Source organism: Condylura cristata, unplaced genomic scaffold, assembly GCF_000260355.1.
Source record: "Condylura cristata isolate star-nosed mole 26May11 unplaced genomic scaffold, ConCri1.0 scaffold00001, whole genome shotgun sequence".
In the NCBI taxonomy this organism is placed as follows: Eukaryota; Metazoa; Chordata; class Mammalia; order Eulipotyphla; family Talpidae; genus Condylura; species Condylura cristata.
The window spans coordinates 38,125,367-38,153,127 of NW_004567102.1; the positions used below are offsets into that span (position 1 = coordinate 38,125,367).

General features: G+C 45.5%; 1 protein-coding gene across 6 annotated transcripts in view; it reads left to right on the plus strand.

Annotated features, from left to right (window-relative positions):
* ANKRD6 (ankyrin repeat domain 6) overlaps positions 1–27,761 on the plus strand; it is a 159,040-nt gene that overhangs the window by 104,490 nt on the left and 26,789 nt on the right. For 5 of the 6 annotated variants that reach the window (XR_001145158.1, XR_001145154.1, XR_001145156.1 and 2 more), the window contains exons 3-9: positions 7,856–7,954; positions 14,741–14,839; positions 15,827–15,925; positions 20,278–20,376; positions 21,624–21,722; positions 23,821–23,919; positions 25,009–25,086. Coding sequence is in view for 1 of the 6 variants with exons in the window: in XM_004673693.2 (XP_004673750.1) it covers positions 7,856–7,954; positions 14,741–14,839; positions 15,827–15,925; positions 20,278–20,376; positions 21,624–21,722; positions 23,821–23,919; positions 25,009–25,086 (672 nt within the window). In the remaining 5 variants the exon portion in view is untranslated. The remainder of the gene's footprint in view (positions 1–7,855; positions 7,955–14,740; positions 14,840–15,826; positions 15,926–20,277; positions 20,377–21,623; positions 21,723–23,820; positions 23,920–25,008; positions 25,087–27,761) is intronic. The other variant, XR_001145160.1, reaches the window with a different exon arrangement.

A 27,761-nucleotide genomic window follows, 5' to 3' on the forward strand; every position in this document is an offset into this window, starting at 1 on the left:
ATAAACTATAACTACTACTTCAACTACAGAGCAGAATTTGTCAATTACCCAGGCAGTGGTTCCTTCAGATTACAGACCTCTACCAAGAAAAGAGAGCAGTTTCTATTAATGTAAACCTCAGGGGCCCTCCCTGGTGGTACAGCGGGTTAAAGCACAGCACGAAGAAGCTAAAGCCACATCAGCATGAGTTGGATTCCCGCCTGCCCCGGAGGTGACCACATGGCAGGGCAGACCTCTCCTGACCCGCCCGCTGCTCCCCTCAGCAGTGTACTTCGTCAGTCGGCCTGTTCTTCTCCCTAGTCTGTCTCTGGTGGGTCCTCTCACCGCCCCTGCACCTCTGGCCTGTACCCCAGTTCTGTATGCATAAATAAATAAATCTTAAAAACAAACAAACAAACCCAGACCCTACAAAGATCTGGAGAAAACAGAGCAGTCTCTACTCTTTCTTCAGGTCCTGGTCTTGTATGGTTTTCTTGCTTTGAGACGGCAGTTACCTCTGCCATCTGAACGGCTGAACAGCTTCATCTGTGAGCCAGAGCTGGATATATCATGAAGGTCTCAGGACCCTTCCTTGCAGTGGCCCCTTTCATTGCCCCAATCTAATTTTGTATTTGTAATTTTATGATATTTTCCCTAAAGGAGGATCCCAGAATTGTATGTTTCAAGACTCATGAGATCCACACTTATCCCTTTAATTTATCTTTGGAGAAACAACTCTAGTTGGTGCTCCAGGAGTGGCCAGGCCTAAACATCACCCTTATTCTCAGGTCGACTTGTTAGGCCAGGCAGTGGCCCTGGGGCAGGTACATGTGTCCAGGAGGATTGCCTTGAGTAGAGAGGGTCCAGAAGAGAGGAGCAAGGACCCACTCTCCAGGTCCTGGCTAGAGTAGTGAGTGACCAGAGTCGGGCCCAGGGCTCCAGGGGCCGTGGGTCTGTGGGAGGGAGATCCCTCCAAAGGTTTGTTTCTGTGAGTTGTGGTTCTCAAGTGATCCCGGCTCCCTGCCCGGCTCCCTCCTAGGAAGGGGTCTCTGATATAAACACCCCTGCATGAGCGTGTCCAGTGAGAAGGGTTAAACACCCTGTTGGACCACATGCTGGAAACAGAAACCTCCACTTCCTTTCAAGGTTTAGTTTTAGCTGTTTGCCTTTGGCTGAGCTCCCTTGTCATCCTCACTGGTAGGAGATCTTTATCTGAACCCAAGTCCTCCTTCTGGAATATTCCCTACAGAGCCTCCCCCTGGCAGCTGTGATTGGCCTCTTCAAGGTGAGTAGCAGGATTGTTTTGTTCATCATGTCCTTCTGTGCTCACCTGTGAGTGTAATTTATGGGTCGCCCGCTAGAACGGGACTCGTCCTGTGTTTCTTTGCAGCACTTCTGCTGAAAGCCAAGCCCCATACTGGCTCAACCTGCCAAAACAAAGCAACATCCCAGACCAGAGCCCCTGAGTTGTTGACAGTGGGGCCACTTTTTGTGGTTGTTGCCTAGCAACATCTCTAGGCCCTTTGCTGCTGAGTTATGTGGAAGGGCATGTTCCAGGCCTCCCCCTGGTGAGATCAAGGGGAATGTGCAACCCTGCCGCATCCTAAGTCCTCTTGCCCTTGCTGGGCTCCTAAGTCCTCTTGCCCTTGCTGGGCTCCGGTGGCCTATCCTGACAGCAGGTTGGAGGAATTGGCACCTTTAATGGATTCAGGGCAGTTCACAACTTCAAGGTACACCTTAGATTCACCATACCAGACCCTACTTTAAGATGATAGAATCCAACCCTGTGGGGGTAAAGTTTGGGATTTCTTTCTTTTAATTTTCAGGAAACTCTAATGTGCTAAAAGGTTGAAAATGAGTGGTTTATGTCAGTGGCATTTAGAAGGTAGTCTTCCACTCTCAGGGTCTACCTCCCCTAGGAACTTATTAGAAATGCAGCTTCTCAGTTTCCACCCCAGACTGACTGCATCGGGAACTCTGGAAAAGAGAGATGTCTGTCTTTTAACAAGTCTTGCAGGAGATTCTGCTTCCCAATAAAGTTGGAGAATCCTTGGTTTAGGGCATAATATTATGGCAAAAAGTATGATCCTTTTGTGTAACTTGTAAATATAATGGCAAAAGCATCACCAGAAAAGATACATTGGTAAAGATCGGATAAAATGGCAATAGTTGTAAAGGGTGGTAGGATATTGGTGGTTTGTTTTGTTTTAAATGTTTAGGAATGTCATTGTACTGCCCGTTACTTTAAAATACAGGAAGCTCTGGATTGTGATGCTGCAGTATTTTATAACCATCAGGTGGGGGTAAGAACATCCTAAAGAATGTAGCAGGAGGTGGCTCTTGCTGGGGCAGGCCCAAAGAGACAGGTTTCTCCTGCGGGGGCCTGTGGTTGCTCTGGGGAGGATTATCCTGGCCCCTCTTTCTCTATGCTGTGGTTCTCAGCCAGTCTCTCATCACAAGCACCAGGGAGGGTGTGAAACAACTGATGCCTGGGCCCCAGCGCAGTCGAGGCAGAATCTCTTCAGGGTGGGCTCCGCAGCTGTTAAGGTGATAGACACAAACAGGCCACCGTCCCAGGTTATTCACATGTATGGCGAGAGTGGAAAAGCTCTCTCCCATCTGTGAGATTCTAAGACCAGGTTATTCCCAAACAACCTTTGCGTTCAGCATCTGGAAGCCCCGAAACTTCTTGAGAGTGAGACAGGGAGCCCCACTGCCAGGGGAAAGCCCATTCCCAGCACAAGTTGGAGAGCAGATGGAGTGGGGTAGAGCACAGGGGCTGGGGTCAGACCCCTGAGGAGGGAATCCAGAGGCCAGTGACCTGCTGTTTGACCTAGAATGAGTGATAGTCTCTCCATGCCTTCCTCACCTGCAGAATGTGCCCACCTCATACGCCGCTTTTGGGGACCTGAGTGTCTACTTCATACCAAAGAATCAAGGTAGCACCTGTCACGTAGCCTCCCTGAAGTGTTAGTTGCTGCTGTCTCTTGCTCTTGTCTTCATTGTTACTGGCCTCCCTGGGCCCACCAGGACCTGGCTTAAGGTTAAAATGGTCTTTTAGGATAACTGGGGTAGGACCCAGCACACATGGATGCTTCAAAAACATCTTATTGTTCATAGCACATACTCTTTTCTTCTGTTCCCGTTTCATCCACTGTCTGGTCCTAGAGGCATAGCAATGAGGACAGTGGCATGCTTGAGTCTAAGTCATGCCAAGGCCCCTCTCACGGTCAGTTTTTATCTACCCCCTCACACTTAGGGGGTTAGAGCCTTCCCAGCTTGTCACATGGCCATGGGACATCCCTGTCTGCTGGGTGGGATACTCCCCAAAATGTGTTACTCCATTGTTTTTCACTACAGAATGTTCTGAAAACCATGTAATTTTCTGCTTCTTTCTTGCTCTCCTCCTGTGGTGGGTAGTGGATAGTGGGTGGTGTGTGTGTGTGTGTGTGTGTGTAAGCATGATGAAGGGGATTTCTTAGTTTTAGCAAAGACCAGGGGATAGGAGTGGACAGATTTAATTCAACGGTGAACTAATCACCACTGCCATACTTTTACCATCTACCAAAAGTGGAGCCAGACATGTGGGGGAGACACTGACTCCTCCCAGGAGCCCTGTGTCACTGATGCAGCTGCTTCAATGCTCATGAAGCCCCCAGGTGGTTTATATTTCCTCTTCAGGGCCAAATAGCCTAGAATCTGAAGTCTGCTGTCGCCACTGTGTCTCTGTTTCTCTGGGGTCAAGACTGGAATTTGATCCTGTCTCCTCGGTAGCCCCAGCCTGCCCTATGGCTGAGGAACACTAGAACCCCTTTGACATGCCCCATGCTTCCCCAGAGTCATCTTGCTGCATCAGTCATGGAAAGCACAATCTTGCCTTCAAGGAGATCACAGCCTAGTGGAAGAAGCCATTGCCCTTGGGTGACACTCAGAACTTCAGGTTTCCCAAGATGGAGCAGATGTGCTGTGGGAGTGGGGAAGACAGGGCAGGAATAATCAGGGAGAATCCTTTGGAGAAGGGCAACCCTGTAAAGAAGGCCTCTCTAGCAGAGACGGGGAGACAGGAACTGTGGACTCTAGCTAAAAAATAAAGTGGGCGGGCCCTCCCTGGTGGCACAGCGGGTTAAAGCACAGCACTAAGAAGCTAAAAAGCCATGTGAGCTTGAGTTCTATCCCCGAAGCTGGAGGTGACCCACATGGCGCGGCAGACCTCTCCTGACCAACTAGCTGCTCCCCTCAGCAGTGTGCTTAATCAGTCGGCCTTTTCTGCTCCCCGCTCTGTCTCTGGTGAATCCTCTCACTGCCCTGCACCTTTGGCCTGTACCCCAGTTCTGTATGAATAAATAAAAAAATCTTAAAAAAAAATAAAGTGGGTTTCTGGTCGGAACCACCATGCTCCAGGAAATTGCCAAAATGATCACCAGAAAGGTGAAGAAGAGAGTCACCTGCAGTATGTTCTCTAGGCCTCTTAGAAAACACGGAGTGTTCCTCTGGCTACATGCATGCAAATCCACAAGAAAGGTGATAGTGCAGACATCAAGGGGATGAGCTCTGTTCAAAAAGGAAAGTCCTGTGTTACCAAATGTTACCATGGCAAAACTGAAGAGTGTATAATGTTACCCAGCATGAAGTTGGCATTGTTGTAAACAAGTAAAGAGTAATTCATGCCAAGACAGTCAATGTTTGTATTGAGCATATTAAGCACTCTTAAGAGCTGAGATAGCTTCTTGAAACATGTGAAAGAAAATGATCAGGCCTCCCTGGTTTGACAAGGGGTTAAAGCATAGCACAATGAAGGTAGCCACAGCCACTGCAGCACCAGTTGCATCCCCAGTCAGGGAGGTGATCTACATGGCGCAGCAGACATCTCTTGCCTGCCTGCTGCTCCCCTCAGCAGTATATTTCAGTCACTCTGCTGCCCACTCTGTCTCTGGTGAATCCTCTCACCCCCTGTACCTCTGGCCTGTACTCCAGTTCTTGAATGCATACGTACATCTTAAAAAAAAATAAAGCCCAGGAGAAGTGCACTTGGGTCCAGCCGTTGCCCCAGCCTGCTCCCCCTTCTCAGAGAGGCACACTGTGAGAACCGTGGGAAGGAGCCTGAGCCCGAGGAACCTGCTCCATGGCATGATGGGCAGGGAAAAAACTAAGACACCTTTGACTATATTAAAAAAATGGAGATGGATCAGTGGATCAGGACTCACCGCTAGGAACCTCGACTGTCCAAATAGAGCCCTTCTGTCTAGTCAAATGTCCAGGAGCCACTTTTTCTCCTGGATCTTCTGGATATTTTGGCATTGAAAATATCTCACTGGTCTTCCCCGAGACAAACGGATGGGCTGTCAAGGAGAGGGAGCAGCTGGTGTGTGCTAACGAGGGGTAGCGATGACAATTGGGACTGGGAGTTCATTAGATGGTGGGAGCTATCTCATTCATCCGTTTCAAGTAGGGGGGTGACAGTGGGCGTCTGCCTGTATCATAACTGACAAAATGGAAGTGGCGAGGTGGTATGCAGCATCACGCAGGTGGGAGGGAAGCGAAGTAGCCCCGCTGGAGCACCTCACTCTGCTTCCCCCACAGAAGCCATTTGCTGCTTGCTTGGGACAGGACGGTGCTGTCCAGTGCCGTCTTGTTAATGACTTGTGTCTGAAGCACCCTCACAGATGTGCCTGTTTGGGCCACAGCAGCGTTTTCTAACCTGCCGTCTGGTTATTTCTGTTTGCTTGAGCAGACCCTTGCCTCCTGGGGTGCCCGCTCCTCGCCAGGCACAGTGCGGGCGGCTGCTGAGCTTCCTCAGGACTCGCTGATCCTGACACCCCTCTGCCAGCCTTGCGCTGGGTCACCTCTCCCCACCCCTGCCTGTATTTCCCAGTTGCTCAGAAGTGCTCTTGCCCCACCACCTGTCAGCCTTCTCAGCACACACACCTTTCTGCTCCCGAAGGTGACGAGCTGCCTGTATTTCAGAATGCTTTCCAAGCTGTGTGAAGGTCGCTTTCGGACGTCCTTGACAAAGACCGACAGGGACCTACCATTCCCATGAGGACATTCAGTAAATCAATACACTGAAGGGACACCAAATGCTAAATGGGTCATGGGACCAAGTCCAGTGAGTGGGAGCCTGTTGCGCTCACCTGCTGAGCTGTGGGCACTTCCAGTAAGGAATCAAGGTTAGGCAGCCTGAGCTGAGCACAGATGCCAGCTCAGGAAGGTCACTTCCTCTCACTTCAGACGTTGCCTTTTTTATGAAGGCTTTTTAAGAGCTGGTTTCTCGGGAGTAACTTTTTTCTTAATTAAAAATTCTAATTTTAAAGTGAGCTCTGACCCCTTTCTTTCCAGAATTATGCTACTGCTTTGATTGCATTTCATGGGTGAAATTAAGAACCTTTTATTGTCTGCTATCTCTGTTTCTTCCATGGTTAGCTACCCATGCACACTGGTTCTTTTAGAGATCAAATGGATTTATCCTGTTACAATATTAGTAAGGGTCTTTGGGACATGTTTTTAGATGCTAAAAAAGATTTAAGACTGTGTGAGGCCCTTATTTTCAGGAGTATGTTTCAGCTTGGGTGGGGCAGTAGTTAGTATTTGAAGCAAGGAATAGAAATGTTTTTCATGGGGAAAGTGAGGGAGCAAGCCAAAGGAAATCATGTCTCCTTTAGAATGCGCAAGCATTTGGCAAGGTCAATTCTCTGGATATAAACTAATTTACATCTGAGAGCGTTATTCTGGAAGATGTTGTTCTGCGTATCTCCCAGGCTGCATGCTTAGGGCAGCTGAAGGGAATAGTTGTCTGTATGATGCAACCACAGGCTTGGAAGCCAACACAAGCATACAGGTGTGTTCTGGAAACCTGCCTGGATGCTGGTTGGTAGGACAATGCATACATAGTGAATAGAGCGACAGGTGACAATGTGAAAAAGGAATTCAAATATAATATTAGAACCCAAAAAAAGATGATACTGTACAATTTTTTTTAGATTTATTTATTTATTCATACAGAACTGGGGTACAGGCCAGAGATGCGAAGGGTAGAGGTCTGCCTCGCTTTGTGGATCTTCTCCAGGGCAGGCGGGGATCGAACTCATGCAGAAGTGGCTTAAGCTTCTTTGTGCTGTGCTTTAGCCCACTGCGCCACCAGGGAGGGCCACTGTACCCATAAATAGAAAACTTGAAACAAGTGAAACAAGATAAATATATATTATTTATGACTGCAAACATATTAAAAACAACAAAAGGCAAAGGAGTAATGAATACCAAATTTAAGAGGATTGTTACCTCTGAGGTCAAAGGGAAAATGAGATCTGGGCAGATTTCCCAGGGAATAGCCATGGTCTACATAAAGTCATCTGAAAGTGACTGGTGGATGTATGAATTTAAAAATACTGTTTAAAGTTGAGATATTATAAATTTGTAGTTTATAGTTTTTAAGAAGAGGGAGAACCTATTCTGATTAGTTTGGCCAACAGTTTCAAGTTTGTGTAACTACTAATTAGATTTTTCTAGGACTGGTTAGCTTGGCCTTTTATTATTCTCCCATCTTTTACCTCATCAGATTCACTGTGGTCACTTTCTTCATGCCCAAGTGTTAGCACCAGTAGGAAATTTATAAAGAGGCTTGAAATCCTTTATCTTCCTACTTGTTAACTTGATGATTTGGGAATTAAACATTAAAGGAAATCGTCACATTTTGAGCACATTTTGTTCATGACTTACAATGCCAATAGCCTAGCTTAACTGAAGCAAACTTAAATTTTGCTAAATCTATAAGAATCTCCTTCCAAAACAAAGGGGGGGAGGGGCTGGGCCCTGTGCCAACACTTGCTCCTTGGCAGTGGCTTGTTATCTTGTTCTGAAATCAGTGTGCTTGTATTTACAGCATGGCCGGACGCCCCTGCATCTTGCTGCCAATAAGGGCCATCTTTCTGTGGTCCAGATCTTGCTGAAGGCTGGCTGTGACCTTGACGTCCAGGATGATGTGAGTAGGAACTACTTTTCTATTAGAAGAGGGATTTGCAGGGGAGCTTGTATGCTAGAAGCCCACAATATCAAATGTAACAGCTAGGAGATGGGAGGGTAGTAGATGCTATCTCCATATATTTCAGCTCCATTTTGGTCCCCTTGCTAGGAAGAACTTCCTCTTTGGAGACCTGATCTGGGGCCCACTGTCGGTAACACAATAGAGTTGAGAGTATGAGGAGGTTTCTCATCATGGTTCATTCCTACCCAGCATCATTCACATGCAGAGCTTCAAAGCACATTTTGCTTGTGTTCTTTCTCAGAATGAAGGTGTGCTTGTGCACATGCGCACACACACACACAGACACACACACACATATTCTCTCAAGTAACTGTGTGGAAATCTGCTGAAAATGGATGTCACTGACCAAGCTTTATCACTGGAAGAAAGATGACATGTAACTTAATTTTTTCCTTTTCTCACATTGTTTTCTTGGTCATTAGTACATTTAATTAAAAAGGACCTATTCAAAGAAAAAAAAAAAGAAGAGGACACTGATCCCATGGAATTCTAAAAGAAAATCCTCCAGTGAGAGTTAACGCTGCTGTTCTGCAATTATTAAGACTCAGTCTCTGATTCTTTTCATTCATATTATCTAAAGAGGGACTTGGACTGGCTTCTTTGGGGTCAAGTGTCCATTTTGAGTCCATCAGGAGTGGTTGGGGAGGTCATATAGCGCATAGGTTGCCCTGGAGGGTCTTTGGGCCAGAAGGGTTCTGTAAGAAGGGGATTTAGACAACATAATGTAAATTGTCCTCTAATGGACTCTAAGGAAAAGGTCCCATGATAACATGATTGGAAACTATTTTCAGAGATTGTTTCTAATTCTGTTTCTAACTTTAATGAAGAATAAGAACTTTTGTGAGGAACACAAAATCTGAAGGAGTTAGCTTATATCATAACTCTTCCAGATTCACTGGAATAACTGAGTTATTCAATTGTGGTTACATAGTTCTGTCAAATTTAAGACCCTTAGGTGTGTTAGGATATGGGGGGCCAAAGTGCTCTGGTTTTCTTTGGTCCTAAAATTTGGCAAACACACAGGTGAGAAGGATGGCATTTGCAAAGAAATGACTAAGTATGCCTTTGTTTTATACATAGGCAGAGGCTGGCCAATGTCATTCATAAACCTCTGGTTTTATTTGGAAACTATCTGGTTCATCAAAGACATTATTTTCAAAAGATGCTGATTTAGCTCTAAGCTATTAATTCCTACCTTTGATCATTATGCTTTTTTGTTTTTCTGCACTGTAGCCATAATAACATTCCTGATTATATCAAATCCTTAGAAGTCAGGAGTAAAACTATAGGGAAAGAAAGACTCACCACAGAAAATGTGGAGCACTGAGTTGCTGGTGCAGACATGCAGGTACATCTGGTCTTCTCTTTGCATAACTAAAGCCTTTGCTTGCCACAGTGGCGAGGCCACAATGCCAGGCACACTAACCCAACCCAACCCAACACTCCAGTCTCATGTCAGATGCCCTGAGTGTCTCTGTGTTCTTCCGCAGCAGAAGTCATTCTAACTTCCTAGACTAGTGCTGTTTATATCAGGCAAGGCTAAGTAAAACAGGTAGCCAATGAATGATATGTCCACAGAAGGAATGCCAACTTTTAAACAGGAACACACTTTCATTTATTGGAATTCTTTATTTTCTTGCATCTTTTCTATGTCCTAGACAGTGCATACATTGCTCTTCCCAGATAACTTTACAAAAAAAAGAAAGAAAACACAACTACTAATCAATTGTAAAGTTAGTTGGGAATGAGTAAGGTAGAACTGACCCACTAGTTTTGAAATTGTGCAGTTGCCAGAATATGGTTCATGTCAATCATTTACATATTTACTGTGCCCATTGATGATCAGCCCTAAAATATATGCAAGAATCTGAGGAAGAAAATTCTTTATGGTTATTCTTTAAAGAAGAAGAGTGATTTTGGGAAAAATCATTTCAGCAGTTAACTATCTTGGATGATGGGTAGAAATAAAGAATGTTAATGTTATGAAGAATTTACTCCTAATTTCATATTCTACAGATACTGTTCTTTAGGTCATGGTAAGGACTGAAAATTAGTTGAAGAATGACCTCCAGTGGCATGGAGTGGGATTATTATGAATTTCAACCTGTGGAAACCAGTTCTTTAGAATATGCAACTCCAGGAACCAATTCCCTCTTGCTTCCCTCCAATCCTGTCAACTCTCACTGGAGCTTTAACACCATCACTGATTGGTCAATGAGCAGTCCCATGGCCCCCACCTCAGAAATAGTCCAGGACCCTGTGACCATGGTAAAAGGCATGAAGGAAGAAAAAAATAAGAAAAACCAGAGAAGAAAGGCTAGGAAGAACCCTAGAAGACCAGAGAGAGAAAAAGAGGTCAGCAACTGGCTTTGCGTACCTACCCTGGCTTGAGCTTCCTCACACCATGTCTGCTGATGCCTCCCGGGAGGGATTCCTCCCGGAGGGGCATGTTCTACCCTTGCATGACTGGAGTTTCTACCATGAGCTAATCTTTGGAATCTGCCACCACTATGCTCATTGTTTTTCACCATATGGGAGAGAAAATTAAGAGTACTTCAAAACAAAGTTTTAGACCTCAGAAGTGCCAAATCCCAAAGTAAGAAACATTTATGGTTTAGAGAAATTGAGAGCTGGCATTCATATAAACAGGTCAGCATGTTCCAGATGAAGATGCCAAACTACAAGGTTGCTGGCCCTTTAAGTTACTAACTGTAGCACTTTCTATTTGCTCCTTTGTAGTTACTCATTCAACATATGCTTCTTGGGAAGCTTTAGTGAGCATGGCAATGCCCTAAAGCAGTTAGCTTAATAATACTAAGTGGAGGCAGCCCCACCCCAACAGACAGCTGATATTCTTGAAGGCTTGTCTTAAGGTTAACTGACTTGAAGTTGGGTGGTGAGTGCCAGGAGTCTTGACAATTGAAATCTATCCCAAACACACTAACCTGAATTACCTGGTTTTCCTGGGTGGGGCATCATCTTATGCCAGGCCTTAGTTTTCTTATCAATAAAATAGGAGAATTAGATGCCATGGCACTTGGAGTATAGTAGAGAGATCAATAAATAATCTCTGAATAAATAATGAACAAAAGCCATTGTGAGACTCAGCATGATTTCCCCAAGTTTCAAAATCTCCTGGTAAATTTAGAGCACATGGAAATACACATTATGTCAAACTTGCTGCTTGAGTCTGTCAATAATAAAAAAAAAATTAATAAGTACCAAAAGCACATTTTATTCTTTTCTGTGTCATATTTCAGTAAGGAAGTATTTCAACAGTGAATTTTAATTTTATAGGAAAAAATGTCGATTGACAAGTGATTTGACACTGTTTCAGTTGAGGGTGTTCAATTACCGGGTTGTTCTGGGGAGGACCTCGTATCGCTGTGTTGTTCCTGACGTGGAAAGACTGAGATGGCCTTTTTGCTTGTGTATCCACATCTCTTGGAGCCTTTAATTCTCATCTTGGCAACTTGAGAGCAGCTGGATTTTTCCTCCAGGGAAAGTATGTCACTCAGTCCTCCAGAACCACCCCATCTCATGCTAGCAAACTCATTCATGGTCTAGCTACCAGACAGCCCTCGAGGTGGAATGGGCTGCCTATGGCCTTCATAGCAGTATCACCTGAATGCTGAGACAAGGACGCAGACTCTGAGTGAGGTTTCTGCTGGGAGGAAGGATGGAGGAGCATCGTGGCCTGGAGACAGAAAGTGCACCTACAGTTCCACGTGTGTCTATAGGACAGTCTGTGCTCTCACTGCAGTGTCACCCACATAACTAGATCTCCAGGAGTCTTGGTCATCCATGTGAAAATTGACTGCTCTTGAGTTAAACTCTAAGTGAGCTGTAGCTTCTATCTTGAACCAACCAAAGTTTAACAAGAATGGTTACCTCAAGGGAAGAAAATATGGTAGATTCATGTAGAGAGCAAGTGTTAAATAACTCTAAGTGAGCTGTAGCTTCTATCTTGAACCAACCAAAGTTTAACAAAAATGGTTACCTCAAGGGAAGTAAATATGGTAGATTCATGTAGAGAGCAAGTGTTAAATAATGTGATATTCTAGTTCCAGAGATGTCTCAATTCATGAATTAGTGGTAGGGTGTGACACTTGTCTTCACAAAGAATTTTTCCTAAAGCAAGGCTTAGGTTTAGGCCAAACCAGTGGGGGCTCTTTGTGTGATAGACCCATGTGTTTGGGACTTGCTCCTTCTTTGTGCACAGCATAGACAGAATGATTAAGTTCATTAGTCAAAAGTTCCCCCTGATTGATCCAAGGTGTGCTAATTAGAATCTCAGCAGTTTGTGAGGACATTAAGGACCTCCAACCATTTGAAAAATCTGATCAGCTTCACCTGCTCTACTGTTCTCATCATTAACATAAGTTATTTTCATCAGTATCATTAAATCAAGTATAATTAAATTATTGGACATAATAAATTGCCTTTCAGGTCCATTTTGGGAAAATCTATCACAACTCTGATAGTGAAATGGGCAACCTTAGAAATTCACTTTGTCTTCTTTAAAGATTTATTTATTTATGCATACAAGAACTGTAGTACAGGCCAGAGTTGTGGGGGTGAGAGGATTCACCAGAGACGGAGTGGGGAACAGAACAGACAGATACACTGCTGAGGGAAGCCGAAGGTGAGACAGATAGGAGAGGTCTGCTGCGCCATGTGGGTCATCTCCCTGGCTAGGATGAAACGTGTGCTGCAGTGGCTGTGGAGAGCTTCACAGTGCTGCACTTAACCCCTTGTGCCACCAGGGAGACCCAGCCTTAGAACTTTATAGAAGTTTTAAAAGTTAAGACTTGTGCAGTTTCTCAAAGGATTACTTGTTGGAGCATTAAATACTTGTTTCCTCACCTGGAAAAAACAAAATGTTTGAAATGAGTGTGTAACAGTGTGGTATGTCTCCTGATGTGGTCATGCTGGCCCTGTCTCTTTTGATTGTATGGCACCCATGGGTGTTGTCTGAGCAGGTGGGCAAGAAGAAAACCTAATTTATAATGGAAATCATAGCTTACAGAAGAGAACATTGCAGAGGAGAGGGTTGGTGATGGCAATGCTGTGGACAGTGGGTGAAGTCAGCAATAGGGCTAATATCCTGATTCATTTCTGCAGAAATCCCTACTAGTCTATAAATGAACAGTGACCAAAGATTCTGAGACATGGACACAGTCCCACTATAGGCATATTGTGATAGCTCGGACTTTTAATAAGTAGCAGGTTTTCCTGATGCCAAAAATTATATGTGTTAAATATAAAAAATTAGGGATTGTCAAAACTATAAGGAGGAAGATAAAAATCACTTGGCAGGATTTTTAAAGGGAGAATTTTAAAAAAATCAAGAATTTCAATTAGAATTTTAAAATAGGATTTAGTGTTTTCTTTTTTTTATTGTGTGAAGATCTGGATAACAAAATTTACTATTTTACCTTGTTTAAGTGTACAGTTCAGTAGCATTAAGTACATGCCCATTGTTGTATAACCATGAGCACCAGCCATCTCTAGAAAGTTCTTTCAGGTTAACTGCTTTTAATATGTATTTTTTGTTTACAGATTCCAGAGAGTTTAGTAAGTAAAATCATCATTTCATTTAGTTTATTTGTAGGTATGGGGTATCCTCATTAAAAAAAAATAAACAAAAACTACATATCCTGTGCTTTTCATAGTCTCCTTTTGTGGGTAGGACCAGGAGGCCCCAGGGTGCTCTCTTTCCTCCAGGGCTCCACCAGGAAACTTCATTTATGCAAAACTCTCACAATCCAAATCATAGAACCCAAGCAGGAAAGACAGGTCCCCAGGGACTCAGCCCTCCTTATACAGGTGAGGAGCCTGAGGCCCATGGAGGTGACAGGTGTCTCCCAGAGCTGCCATGGCTCAGGGCTCCAGCCCTGTGGCCGCTGCACATTCCATCCCCCTCTGCTCTGCTCACCCCATTGACTGCTCTCTACTTGACTAAGTACATTGCAGCAACAGGATGTGCCTTTAGAGACCGGCGAACTCTTACTAGTCTTGACTGCCTTACCTCGAGGAGTGTTTAGTCCTCTAACTGCAGTTAGGGGGAAGAGTCAATTTCCCTTGGCTTCCAGATAGAAAAAGAGACAGTCAGGAATCCTCAGAATCTGATCACAGAAAAGGAGGTCAAATGCAACATAAATCAGCTAGGATGGCGTCACCAGCTCCCAGGAGAGGCTTCTTAGAGGTACGCAGTGACCACTTGCTGACCCTGCAAGTGACATCATGTATACACCCTGTGTTGCTTTTGGCCAGTACATCTCAGACTAAAAATTATGCAGTGTCATCAGATCACAAGTGCTACTAACAGAGCTAGACAGTGGTTCTTCTGAAAGCGGGGAGCCAGCCCCCCCAGTTGGCAGGATGAGTCAGACACTGAGGGTTTCATTGCACAGCACACAGTCTGCTCTTAGATGTGACACCTTCCAGCTGACATTGCCACCCCCTGGGGCTACAGATGAGGACCTAGTCCTTATTTTGAGGTCAGCTGTGCTCCGAGGGTGGTTCTGTGGTTGGTTAGGTTCCTACTGAATGTAAAAACAAAACTGCTCTGCCCTTACACTTCTACTAACTAGACCACAAAGGTCGCCTTCTTTGTGGGGACCAGTGTGCTCCACATGGGGAAGAAGATACCCAGGGGGAGGGGTGTGCGTGGGTGGTGTGGGGAGCTCACCACTGCTCCTGCCTCTGGGCCTTCTGCAGGGGGATCAGACCGCCCTGCACCGGGCCACAGTGGTGGGGAACATCGAGATCATCGCCGCTCTCATCCAGGAAGGCTGTGCTCTGGACCGACAAGACAAGGTGAAGTAGGGCCTTCCGGCTGGAGGAGACTGTGTCACTCCTGCGTATACCCTTATGATTGAACGTGATCTAGGTAGCACACGTTTTCTTAAAAAGAGTGCTATCCCAGCAAATTCTACTTAAAAAAATCTCCCTATTCTGCGGTAGCAGTGGGTAACCACATAAATGACAAAGAAAAAAAGCCTGGAAATAATGGCCTGGGGGAGACCCTGAGGAGGGCCCCTAGAACTGGTTCCTTTTTTAAGACCTATCTTTTAAGATCAAGTGAATGCTATTTTGTTGAAGCTACCTTGGCAAGGGAAAAAATGCAAAAGCAGTTTTTTCTTTAAGAAATAACAGTGGTCTATCCCTCTGTGTGGGGAGCACCTCTCCTGCTACTCACTGAAACATCCAGATGAGCCTTGACAGCCTGAGGGCCCTGAGTTCCCTGCCCCCCTTATTCCTAGGCAGCTTCCAGACCAGCACCACTTCAAGGGACAGCAACTCAATAGCCAAGTTCACAGGGGCTGGGGCTGGGACCATAGTTGCTGACACCCACGAGGGGTGTGACTTAGGCAACGAAGTCTAATTTAGGAATCGAATTTAGAAAGCTGGACTCTTCATCTGCTTGATCTTTGCAGGGCTCTCAGGCGCCACAGCAGAGCAGACCCCAAGGGGTGACGGAGATGGGAAGGGGTGGATGTTATACTAGTTTAACTTTCTGTTAAACATGAACCTTTCTCCACAGGGGTTCCCAGAGAGAATTAAGCCATGATGCCTTAAAGTGGCTGTTGTAGATCATGAATCTGGAATGATACTCATGGTGCATCTTTCTTGGAAAACGAGAAACTGGTCACTCAAATAATTTTCTGGGTTCTGTGACTTGATGAGAAACCCCAGTTGAGAAAGACCTTCTGATGTACCCTAAAAATACTCTATGATGTACTGTTACTGCGGGATGAGTCAGGGCTGGGGTAACGTGCTCTCTCACCCTCGTATGTTCCTCAGGACGGGAACACAGCACTGCACGAAGCTTCCTGGCATGGTTTCAGCCAGTCAGCCAAGCTGCTTGTTAAGGCCGGAGCCAACGTGCTTGCCAAGAACAAGGTGAGGCCCAGCAGGTGCTAGGAATTCTCACTCACAGGTGAGGATGGTGTGAGGATGGGGCACCTCCTCTCTGAGCAGAGCCAGAGAGCAGTGGAGCGAAAGAACCCAGGGGAGGGCAGAGAACGGCAGGGGAGATGGGAGAGTCAAACTTCTTAGTGAGTGTGGTCTACATGCTGAGCAGAGAGACACTGCTCCACTGGCTTTGACTTCCTTTCACCCATCCTGGCCCTCACGCTGCTTTTCCATTGTTCTATTAGTAGAGTTTAGCAAGCCAGCTGCCCTCACATACAGCAACGGCACCATAGTGTCTCTTTTCCCTTATTTAGCTCTCTCCCCTCTCCAGTCTCTCATCACATCTTATCTCTCTCACATCTACCCCTCTCTTCCTGTGTTTATTATTAATGTGTCCTTGGATCACTGCAGAAGCCTCACAGCAGATTGACCAGCTTGTTTAGCCCCTTCTTCACCCTCTGCTCAGAAACCTTCCAATAAAGGTCCTTAGTCGGAAGCTGTCTCCCCTGCGTGGCCTCAGCCTCCACCTAGAACCCCTTACCTGTGTCTTTCCCAGTCTTGCCCCCGCCCCCTGCCATGCCAGAGTCGGGCTCACTGCCCCTTCAGTCTCCTGCTTCCTTAGGCATCGCCAGCTCTTCATTGCTGCCTCTATACCTGCAGCCTGGCCCTGAGGCTGTTTCCTGTGTTCTTATTTTTGGTCAAAAGTTTGAGGGAAAGAAGTAAGCTCTGCATGGTAACATTTGCAGTGATGGCGGCTTAGTGGCTGCTTCACTTCTTCCGAGTTGTGAATGAGTTGGTCAGTTTATACCAACTTTGAGAAGTAGGTTAATGGACAAGGTGCCAAAGGCTGGGAGCAGTGGAACCCGTGGATAAAACACATAATATTTGTGTGATTAGGGCCGTAAATGGACCCAAGTATGTATGTCTGCTCCACCATGTTGCATTCTATCTCAGGAAGGACCCCGAAAATATGGTGGAGAGCCACAAGTTCTCCCTCCAGGTAAAGCAGCAAAGGCTGTTGGAGATCCAGGTAAGCTGCAGTTCCCCAAAGGACCTGTACATCTGCACCCAACATAGGGTGTAGCCTAGGGTTTTCCTGTTTCTGTTTGTTTTCAAACAACAACAAAATAACTCCTCTTTTCAAAAGATAAGGAATGTAACATCCTTGAGTATGGGCAGACAGTGCTGAGTGATCCAGAGGGAAACTAAATGAGGGAAAAACCACCGACTGATGAAACCTTTAGAAAGATCCTTCCTCACCCACCATCCCAGCTTTGTGAAGGTATAACTGAGAAACAAAATTGTAAGATATATTAAGTTAACTGTGTTATCATTTTATACGCATAAGTGTCAGGAAAAAATTTCCCCCTTAGCTTAACCAACATATTCATCACCTCACATATTTCCTTTTCCTTTTCGGTGAGAAATTAAAGCACTGTTCTTAGCAAATTGCAATTATACAATACAATATGATCAATTATAGTCGCCATATGTAGGTTTGATCTTCAGGCCTCACTCAACACTCAGCTGAAAGCTTTGCAAGTAAATGAAATAGTCAAGTGAGGGCCTCTGGGGCCCTCACCTGCGCCCTTGATTGTGCTAATGCAGAAGGTAATGCAGAAGGGGCTTGGAAGCGTGGGCGCTGGGCCCACGAGCCTGGAGTGCGCACCTGGAGTGCGGTGTGCGCATGCGTGAGTGTGCTCACCTGCGCTTGGGGGCTGCGGCTGTAAGCGCTGCATCACGCAGAGACTGGGGGCGGCAGCGAAAGGTTGAGTGACTTCAGGGAGGTGAGACCACGGGAGAACACCAGAGAGCCCAGAGGAAGAGTAAAGGTTCGTGGGGTGTTGGGAGGCCTGGTTGCTGCCTGCCCTCCGGCCCAGACCTCCCCACCTTGCTTGTCACTATAGCTTTATCTTTTCACCAACCTCTCCTCCTCATTTTCCTAGTATTCCCAAGCCACGTTTCTGTTTCTGTGAGTACAGTTTGAATTTTTTGATTCCTCATGTAAGTGAGAGCATCTGGTATTTATCTTTCTGTGTCTGACTTATTTCACTTAGCATCCTATCATCCACGTCCATTCCTTTTTGTCACAGATGTCGGGATTCCCTTTTTTAAGCCCAAGTCATATGCTTTAAGCCTTACTGAGCCAGTATAGCAGAGTGGGAAAAATGCCTGCTATGCATGTCCCTCTACCTAGATCACATTTTTTTAAAATGTGAAAGTAAAGTTGAAAGTAAAGTTCATCCTGCTTGGGTATACTGTCCTGTAGATTTGACAAATATATTCAATTGTGCAGTCATCACCATAATCAAGAAACAATATCTCCATCCCTTCCCAAAAAAATACCTTTATGCCCTTTGTTGGCAACCTGCCCACCCATTCCCATCTCTGGACTACCATCAAATTATTTGGGCTTTCTCAGAAGACCAGATAAATGCAATCAGACAGTATAAAGCCTTTTGCATCTGACTTTTCACTTAGCGTATAATGTTTTTGAGATTACACTGTTACATGTGATTGATTCATTTTTATTGCCGAGTAATATTCCATGTATGGTTAGACCATAATTTATCAAAACAATTTTTTATTTTCTTGACCAACTGCTTTTCAGCATAATTGATTTCTTACTGGCAAAGTAAATTTGATCTGTTTCTCAAGCCATCAGACTTTATCTTTACTTCATTCACTTATTCAGCACGTTTAATGACTCCCACAAAGCCAACAGCTCTGAAACTGCAATGAGAATTACACTTGGTGAAACACAGCCCTTTTACATGGAATGGGATGTTTAAAACCTGGGCAGATCCTTCATTTTTGAGACCTAAGCTTGCAGTGGTTCTCTATCTGGCTGCACTTTAAAATCTCTTGGGACACTTTAAGCAAAGGAAGGGGTGAAATGCACCCACTCTGATAACTAGGCCTGTGGTTACCAACTGTCCTAGTTTATCCTAGACCCACGGGTTTCTCAGAACGCTGGATGGTCATTGCTAAAACCTGAATGGCCCAGGCAGCTCTCTGCCCTCCTGTGACTACACAGGCCTTTCTTTTCACACACCTTTTTCCCTTTTCAAAACCTCAGCTGAAGCTCTTTCTGCCTGCTTATGTCTGTGCATCGTCTCCTTTCCTTTCCTTTTAAAAATGCAAAAAAAACAAAAACAACAACAACAAAAAAACCTGGAATAGCCCCGACCCTGCCCCCAAGCTGTACAAACTGTATAAGCAGAAGCCCCTGGAAGGGTTGCAGCTGTACATGGCATGGGCAAGGCTGCCCAGGTGACTCTAATGAGTTCGTGAGCCTCCACCAGCTTCCCTGCGGTCACAGTGAGGAAGAGACTCTTCTAGGCTGACTAGAGGGGAGGTTAGAGATCTGGCAACATAGGGTTTTCCTATTTTGTTTGTTTTCAAACAACAGAAAAGAATTCCTTTTTTTGAAAGATGAGGAATTTAACTAACATCCTTGAGTATGGGCAGACAGTGCTGAGTGATCCAGGGGGAAACTAAGTGAGGAAAAACCACACAGGCAGCGTGAGGCTCTGGGCCGGTGTACCTGCGTCCTGATCCAGCTCGCCGGAACCGTGAGTTCACACACCTGGTCTCCACTCATGCTGCCTGCGTTTTGTGACTTTCCTAGGAGTTAGCAGCCTTGTAGACTTTGTTCTCATAGCTAGGAATTTTTTTCTGTGAGATTGCTGTCAACATTTTCTAGCCCTTGGTCATCACTTGACCTCGCACATTAGAGCCCAAAAGGCAGGAGGGTCTCTGTGATAAGTGCCATTGGAGTGTCTGCTACATGACAGCCTTGTTTATAGTTCACATTTCAGTATTTCAAGACAGCCACAAGGAGTTGCTATCTGAAAAAGGCTTACAAGTAAGATCTGCTCAACTTCAAAGGTAAAGGCTTCCTTTAGCCTGCACTTAGAGGCTGTTTGTGCTGATTACTCTTTTTGGTAGAGAACTGTAGCCGTGGCAGGGGATGGGTGTCCCCAGCATTTTAGCACTAAGAAAATGCTGTCCTGGGTGTTCTGCCTCAGGCCTCACAGCCTCAGGATGTAAAGGTCACACTCCACTTCACAGGTAAGGCATTCAAGGCTGAGACGCGTGCCCAGTGGCTTCTCTCTAATGAGTGTCAGAGGCAGGACTTGCAGCCAAGGTTTTCCGAGGTGTGATTCTTTTGCCTGTTTGGGTTCCCAAGTAAATGTTCTGCTACTGTGAAGCACGCTGGCCGGGCCCTCCCGTCACGAGGCAGAAACGTGAGAATTGACCCCTGGAGGCCTGCCTGGTGTCGGTCTCTGGACAAGAGTGTTGCTAATGTGTCCTCCCTTCTCTTGACTCTCTCCAAGGCGGGGAACACGGCTCTGCACCTGGCCTGCCAGAACAGTCACTCCCAGAGCACCCGCATCCTCCTGCTGGGCGGGTCCCGCGCAGACCTCAAAAATAATGTGGGTGAACAAACTGGCTTCTTTCTGTCTCTCGCCTCCTCAGGAACTCACCCTGAAAGCACACTTGAGCCTTAACGTCTAGGAAATAAAAATGTAAAAAGTGTTTGGGGCGACCTGATAAAGTGTTCATTCTTTGCTGACCTGTTAAGAGAAAAATCAAAACTCATTTCTCATCCTTTTTCCCTTGCTCCTGAAGCTGTTAATTTTATTACCTCTGTTGTATAGTAAATGAGTCTGAGAAACCACTAAAAGTTTTAAAGTCTTCCACAAGGTATAGTTTTAGCAACTACTGAGTGGAGTGTGTAAGGGAGGTCTTCTGGTGCTCCATGCCCAGCATCAAAGGATTGATTACTGAGGTGTCTTTGGGTGGTCCCACAGGTCAGTGGTTGTTAGAGGTGACCTGAGGGGTCACAGGGGTGTCCCTCCTCCCTCCACAACCTGTGACCCCTTTTTTAACCTCATGCCTCAGCCACCTGACTATTGAACCGGATTGAGATTTCTTTCAAAATTGGCCTGTTGCAGACTCATCTGTGGTGCTTCTCTGAATGCTTCAAACTCAGCTTCTTAATGTCAGGGAGAAGCGTTGAGCGGTTCATCTCTACACAGAGCTAGGAGGGAAACATCAAAAGAATGCTGATGACAGTAACTACTTTTGGGCTCCAGTTCTGTTGTCTGTCTGGGAGCCATTTGGTTTGTGCCCAGTAAAGAAGCTCTTGATCCTGAGATTTTTCTGCCTCTTTTTTTTTTTTTAAACTCCCAGTGACTGATCCTCATCAGCTCCCTGACTCCATGGCTCCAGATGGGCTATTTTGTTCCTACTGAAATAACATGGTCCTTGAATTTTTTTGAGAATACATGGGATCTTACAATCTGAGGGTTGTGCAACCCTCGTGCTCCATCCTTTCCACTGTGATGGGAATAGGTTGTTTCCAGAGCAGTGCTATGGGTCTTAATTCTGAGCCTTTGGGTTGTCAGAGAGGCCAGTATCGGCAGGCTCTCGTCAAGTGCTGAGTAAGCAGAGCCCGCCCTTGCTCTGTGGAGGTCTTGTTCTAGGGAGCAGAGCGTGTGTAAAACCTGAATGCGGAGTGTATGGTGGGGAAAGCAGGGCTGTGAGGCTTGGAGTAGGCCATCTGTGCCAAAGGAGACACTCGGCATTTAGACTGACACCCTTCAAAGACATGTACTTTTAAATATTTTCTATTTGCTTTGTAACTGCTTACGGCTTAGAGTTTGATTTCTGTCCACAGGCAGGAGACACCTGTTTGCACGTTGCTGCGCGGTATAATCACTTGTCCATCATTAAGCTCCTCCTCAGTGCTTTCTGTTCTGTCCATGAAAAGAACCAGGTCAGTGCATGAGTCCTCCCCACAGGGCTAACGGACAGGTGCGTGGGGGCCGCTGGAGCAGAGGCAGCTGGAAGGTGCTGCCCTACCCACCTTGGGGCTCAGTTAGGGCTGTTTGTGCGTGAGTCTTCCACTGAGTCCTATGGTTTATCTGCCTCCTAGAGAAAGCCTGCTGTTCTTTCTAGTGCTTATCGCCACTTTTGCATATTAAACATTCTCTAGATCTTGGGCCAGGTTTTGTTTTTAAATACGATTTTAAAGAAACCACAAGAAAGAATGTGGCTTAGTAAATAAGCAAGGAAATGAAGTGCCTCATGACTGTTGTCCGGGTATTTGAACTCATGGAGTCTCTGGTTTCTGTAAAATTATCTGCCATAGAAGCTGGGATTTTGAAATAGAGCTGTAATTGTTATAGTGCTCCATGGAAATGTATATAATTTCTGGTAGTCATTTGGGTTAAAAAAAAAAAGTGTCTTGAGTATTCTGATACTAATTGATGCACTTAACTGGTTTTACTGAGTTTGGGTGCATACATCTGAAACTTAAAACTAGATTGTGATTGAGGTTAAGTATACTAAAATAGTAGCTTCTGATTCTGAGTACATTGAACAGTCATCAGGGGAATTAAAAATAGCATTCTTGAATTCACCCCAGTTTAAACGGCCAGATTATCCAGGCAATGAAATTAAAAAAAAAAAAATCCCAGTCTGACTATAAAGACAGCATTAAGAACCACGACCTAATAAATATAGCTACATTCTGCCATTCTCTAACCTCCAGTAGATTCTAGTTCATCAAATTAGCCCTACATAGCCCCCACTAGCCAGTGCTCCTCACCTTTTGAGGCATGTTACAACCCAACCCATATTCCAGATGGATGAGATCAGAACCTGGGGGTGGGACCCTGGTCAAGAGTATTTTAAAGCTTTCCAGCTGATTCTAATGTGCAACCAAGACTGGAAATCACTGCTACAGAATTTCCCCAATACCAACAACTAGGTGACACACAATGAAATAAACATTGCCCCAGCTATTCACTGCCCCAGCTATTCATTGGATTTTCATGCTACCCTAGGGGGGAAAAAATTTACCCGATCATGGATTATTTCACTTCCTTTCTATTTCTCAGTTATTTTGGTTGGGGCATGGGATGGAGGAGTGGCAGGAATTGGAATTGCTCCACCCAACCTGCATTCTGAGTGCCTCGAGCAGTCATCAGGGGAATTAAAATAGCATTCCTGAATTCACCTCAGTAGTTCCCTTTCATAGTTGATCTGAACACACTCCTTGTATGTTGAATATGTGAGCACATATAGGATATGGGTAAGAGGTTGAAAGCAGCTGGTCTTAAGTGAGCCCTAATTCTCAATGTCTCCCTAAACAAAGAGCATGCTGAGCCACTGAATAATTCACCAGCCCCTTTGCATCCCCACAAGCACAGCAGGGCTCAGCTGTTTCTTCTCTGGTGAGAAGTAGCTGTCTTCACAACTTCTGCTCAGCCAAGCACAGAGAAACCACCTCTCGTCTGCTTGGCCAGCAGACATGGCCCAGGCTCCAGAAGGGCTAGCCTGCCAGCCCCTGGCCGCTTGCTTCTCACTCTGCCTTGATGTAAGGCTGGGCTCAACAGCCCTGACCCAGCATCACTTTTGCCCCTTGTATTTAATCTTGGTATTTCTGGTATCCCCAGTTGGAAAAAAAAAAAAAATTTATGCATAGGCCACTTAGTCCCAAGAGCTCTTTGATTTTTTAAAATTATTTATGCATACAGAACTGGGGTCTAAGCCAGAGGTGCAGGATGCTGAGAGGATTCTCCAGAGTCAGAGTGGGGAGCAGAATAGGCAGATGGATGAAGTACACTGCTGAGGGGAGCAGCGGGCAGGCCAGGAGAGGTCTGCCGCGCCATATGGGTCACCTCCCAGGTTGGGGATCGAACTTGCATTGAACTTGCAGCTGTGGCTCGCTTGCACTGCTGGTCCTAACCCGTTGTGCCACCAGGGAGGGCCCCAAGAGCTCTTTAAAAAGAGCCACATAACACTTGGGCAAAGGGCGTATAGGCCATGATCAGATGCGGTTTAGCAGACTTTCTTCTGATTACTTTCAGGCTGGTGACACAGCTCTGCATATTGCTGCTGCCCTAAATCACAAGAAGGTGGTTAAAATCTTACTGGAAGCTGGAGCAGATGGGACCATTGTTAATAACGTGAGTTACAACCATGGCTGTTTCCATTTCTCTTCATAATGGGGTGATTGTTACTGCCTCATTACCTACACACTTGGGGTGCACACGGCCTTACTCTGGAAGATGGTAGAGCCCCCTGAAGCCACAATCTGAGGGCCCAACTTTAGTGGGCACATCCTGGAATGGAAGGGAAGTCAGGAGCAGCTAAGTGGTTGTTACTAAAAGTGACTTCTGAGTGTGTGAATGGCATGGTCCTCAGAACAAGTGGCCTTATCAGATAAAGCTTCCTTAAAACTCTGACTCTGTTCTCCCCAAAACCAGTGTATCTCATGCCTGTCAGTATTTTCTTCCTACCATTCCCACAGCTGCCCCGGCAAGCACCAGCTCAAGCAACCTTTCTTCTTGATGCTCACTAGTGGCCTCTACCCCCGTGGCTAGGACAGGGGCAGAAGGGTTGTGGCAGGTCTGAGGGCCAGTCTGCGTTGAGACTGGTAGAGGCTCCAGATCCGGCTCCCTCCCTCCTCACAGCTCCAGAACTGCCTCATAGTGCCATTGACAGGCTACCCAGATACATTTCCTGGCTGCTGAATGCATGTTACTAGCTCCTGGTTTTGTTGTTGTCTTATCTCCCTAGACTCTGCATTGTGGCCATAGCTTCCTAAATTTTCCACAGTCCAGTTTCTGAGACTCAGAGGCGGCTGGGCCCTGATGGAGCCTTCCCAGTGTCCTCCCTTTGTTCTCCAGGGGAAATTCACTGGTTGGCTGATTTTGTGGTCCTTTCTGTTGTTTCCTGAACTCTTCGCCTTGACCCTGTGTGATTTGCACCTTCCCTGTGTCCCGGGCAGCATTCCTTGGTGTGCCCTGCCACGCCTCTGCCTCTACAGCTGACTGCGTGCTCGCCCCTCCACCCCAGTGGCTGTGTGTTGTTTACCGCCCTGTCCTCGGGGTGGTCAGCTCCCTCGCTGGCTGGGATGAGAGAGACTCGAGAGCAGGACCACAGTGCTTGTTGGGCACGTGTAGGGACAGGCGTGACTGAGCGCAGACTGCTGTCCCGCCTGGGTGAGTGGCTGAGTGGGCTCTTGACTGACTTGTTCTCCCTGTCTTCCTTAGGCAGGCCAGACTCCGCTGGAGACTGCCCGCTACCACGATAATCCAGAAGTTGCTCTTCTTCTCACCAAAGCTCCCCAGGTAGGAGTTGCTGCGTTTCCCGTCACATTACGTGTTGCGGCAGTCCTTGGGCTGCCTCTGGTTGCCATCTACTGAAGCCATTTCAATTTAACTTAAATAGGGAACTGACTGGCTCACTGACCAGGCAGAAGAAAATGCAGAAGTCCACATGGGTCTCTGGGTGGCTGCACCCGAACCTGCAGGCTCAGCAGATGGCTCTTCCCAGGGGACAGGTGGTCCCAGTGGCTGGGTCCTTGATGCCTCCAGCTTCCTCATCTGACTTCCCAGGCACTGAGCCAGGCAGGGCATCTTAGTTTAAAGCAACACCCAAGGAGATCATGACTCAGGAGTCTGAGGCCAAAGCCCTGAGTAGGTGGGCTTTAGGAGGAGGGGAGCATCCACTGGGCTGTGTGGTCAAAAGAGGTATTTCCCAGAGCAAGGTGGGAGGGAGGCCCCATTCTGGACACCGCTGTGCATGTTCACTCGAGACGTTAAGTACGGTAAGGTTGTCTCTGACACCTGTAGCTTTCCTGTTTGGTTATTTTGAGGTCTGGCAGTGCTGTCCCCACTCACTTATATGGAGACCAAATGTAGGAAATCAGAACTGAATGGAAACTTTTTACTTTGAAGTAGTAGGGGAAGCCTGAATAGCTTTCTCATTTTTATTGAATGGTGGTACCTTGGCTATCATTCTGCTTTTAAAATCGACGGTCATCATTTGAGTTGAGGTTAAAATTACCTAAATAATAATTAGTAATGAGGACTTGTAAGCTAGTCATAACTTCAGCACTTTGCTTTTTCATATCACCTTCCAGAGAAAGGTGATTTTTTTTAGGATTGCAGCTACAGCGCAGTCACATAGCCTTTTCGATTCTGCCCTTTATCCTAATGTAGGGAAATGATCCGCAGTCTTCACAATTATTTCTTTATGCTCTGGAATCATAGTATGTTTTGTTGCTGCTGTTTTTGTTAACCTGCTTCCTTAACATTTGGGTATTTAGATTATTTTCAGATTGGAGTCATTCCATATGACATTACAGTAAACACCAGTTGGTTTCTCATCTTACTCTGTTTCCTATTTTGGGATGACAATGTCTAGGGAGCCAGAGGAAGATTCTGGAAAGAGACTGCTACATCACAATCCCACCCCAGCCAGGCTTGAACATGACCTTTATTACTCTAGGTTTTAGAAATGCGCCTGATATAGCTAGTGGTTTAAAAAAAAAAAGTTATTTTACAAAATTGATCATCTTTTGCTTCAGGAAGTCCAGGAGTGAGTCAGGTACTCTGTCAACTATTTGTAATAAAATCCTCATCAAAAGTGCATCCATAAACCTGGTAATGTTAGTCGCTCATGTATCAAAGTATAGGGTGCTATCTAAGTTCAGAATCCATGGCTATCAAACTATCAGGTATTTACTGTCTGACAGTTTGCTGGACAGCCAGCCCCTTGCTGAGTTATATGAATGTCATCGAGTCTTGTGCAACGGGGTATCCTCTAAACACAGAGACGAATGTTTTCCAGAGCCCAGGGTCCTTAATTCATGGGGGAGAAAGCTTTTCCATGGACCACTTTCTACACAGTTTTCCTTCTGTGTTTCCATTTAAAAATAATTTGAGCAAGTTCTTCTGTGCCTGCATATTGAATAGGAATTAAATGGGATGACTTTTTAGGAAAGTTTATTTTATGGGGTTGTTTATATTAAGCGCACTCTCAACATAAAGAAGGAACTTTGGAATGTGCATAAAATTATATGTTCTATTAATCTGTAGCTACAGAAATAGCTGTTTTATTTAAAAAAGAAATCCCCATCCCTTGCTACCTTAGTTGACCTGAATTTTAGTGGTTCATAGCAGTACTAAGAATATTTCTTTTGAGGCCTTAAGATCAATATTCCATGCTTTCTGTGAACTGGAAAAGATCAGTGATCTACATCTGGTGGATGAAATGGTGGCTGAAAAAGGCTGTAAGTCATGTAAAGTGATTTCTCCCTGGCTGGTAACTTGGGTTATGGGAGGAAAATTTTTAATAATGATTTTGGGCTTGGATAACCTCTACATGTCATTTTTGATTGACACAATTCACAAATGCTCCTGAAAATGAATTTCAGAGTGATTCTGGCTCTGTGTCCTGTTTCTAAGTGTCCACAAACCAGAGGAGGGACAGGCACTAGTCACTTCCTTGCGTCAGGCTCAGCTTTATAGTGAGGCTGTATTTGACTTTAGAAAATAACTTAAGATTTACTAGCTTAAGGATACTTTTACATTCTTAAATATTTTGGAGGCCCACAAAGAGCTTTGTTTATGTGAGTGGTATCAATAGCTACCATATTTGAAATTAGAGTAAAAAAAATGAAAGATATATGTTCTCTTAAAAATATGACCATTTTGTGTTAACCTGGACTTCATTTTGTGGACTAGTTTTAAAACCATGAATGAGAGGCACAGAATTGCCTTTACATTTTTACAAGTCTACTCTCCATTTCTACATGCAATCCATTGCAGTACTCCAACAACCTCTTCTAAATGCCACTGTATAATCATGCAAGAGCAGGAGAGTGGAAAAGGCCAACGTTGTTGAGATGATGAGAACAACTTTAACCTTGTGGGCTCAGAAGACCCTGGACCCTTTCAGAACTGCTGACTTAGGGAATAAGAATGATTTTTAAAATCCAGTGCGGCAAGATTCTGTCAGG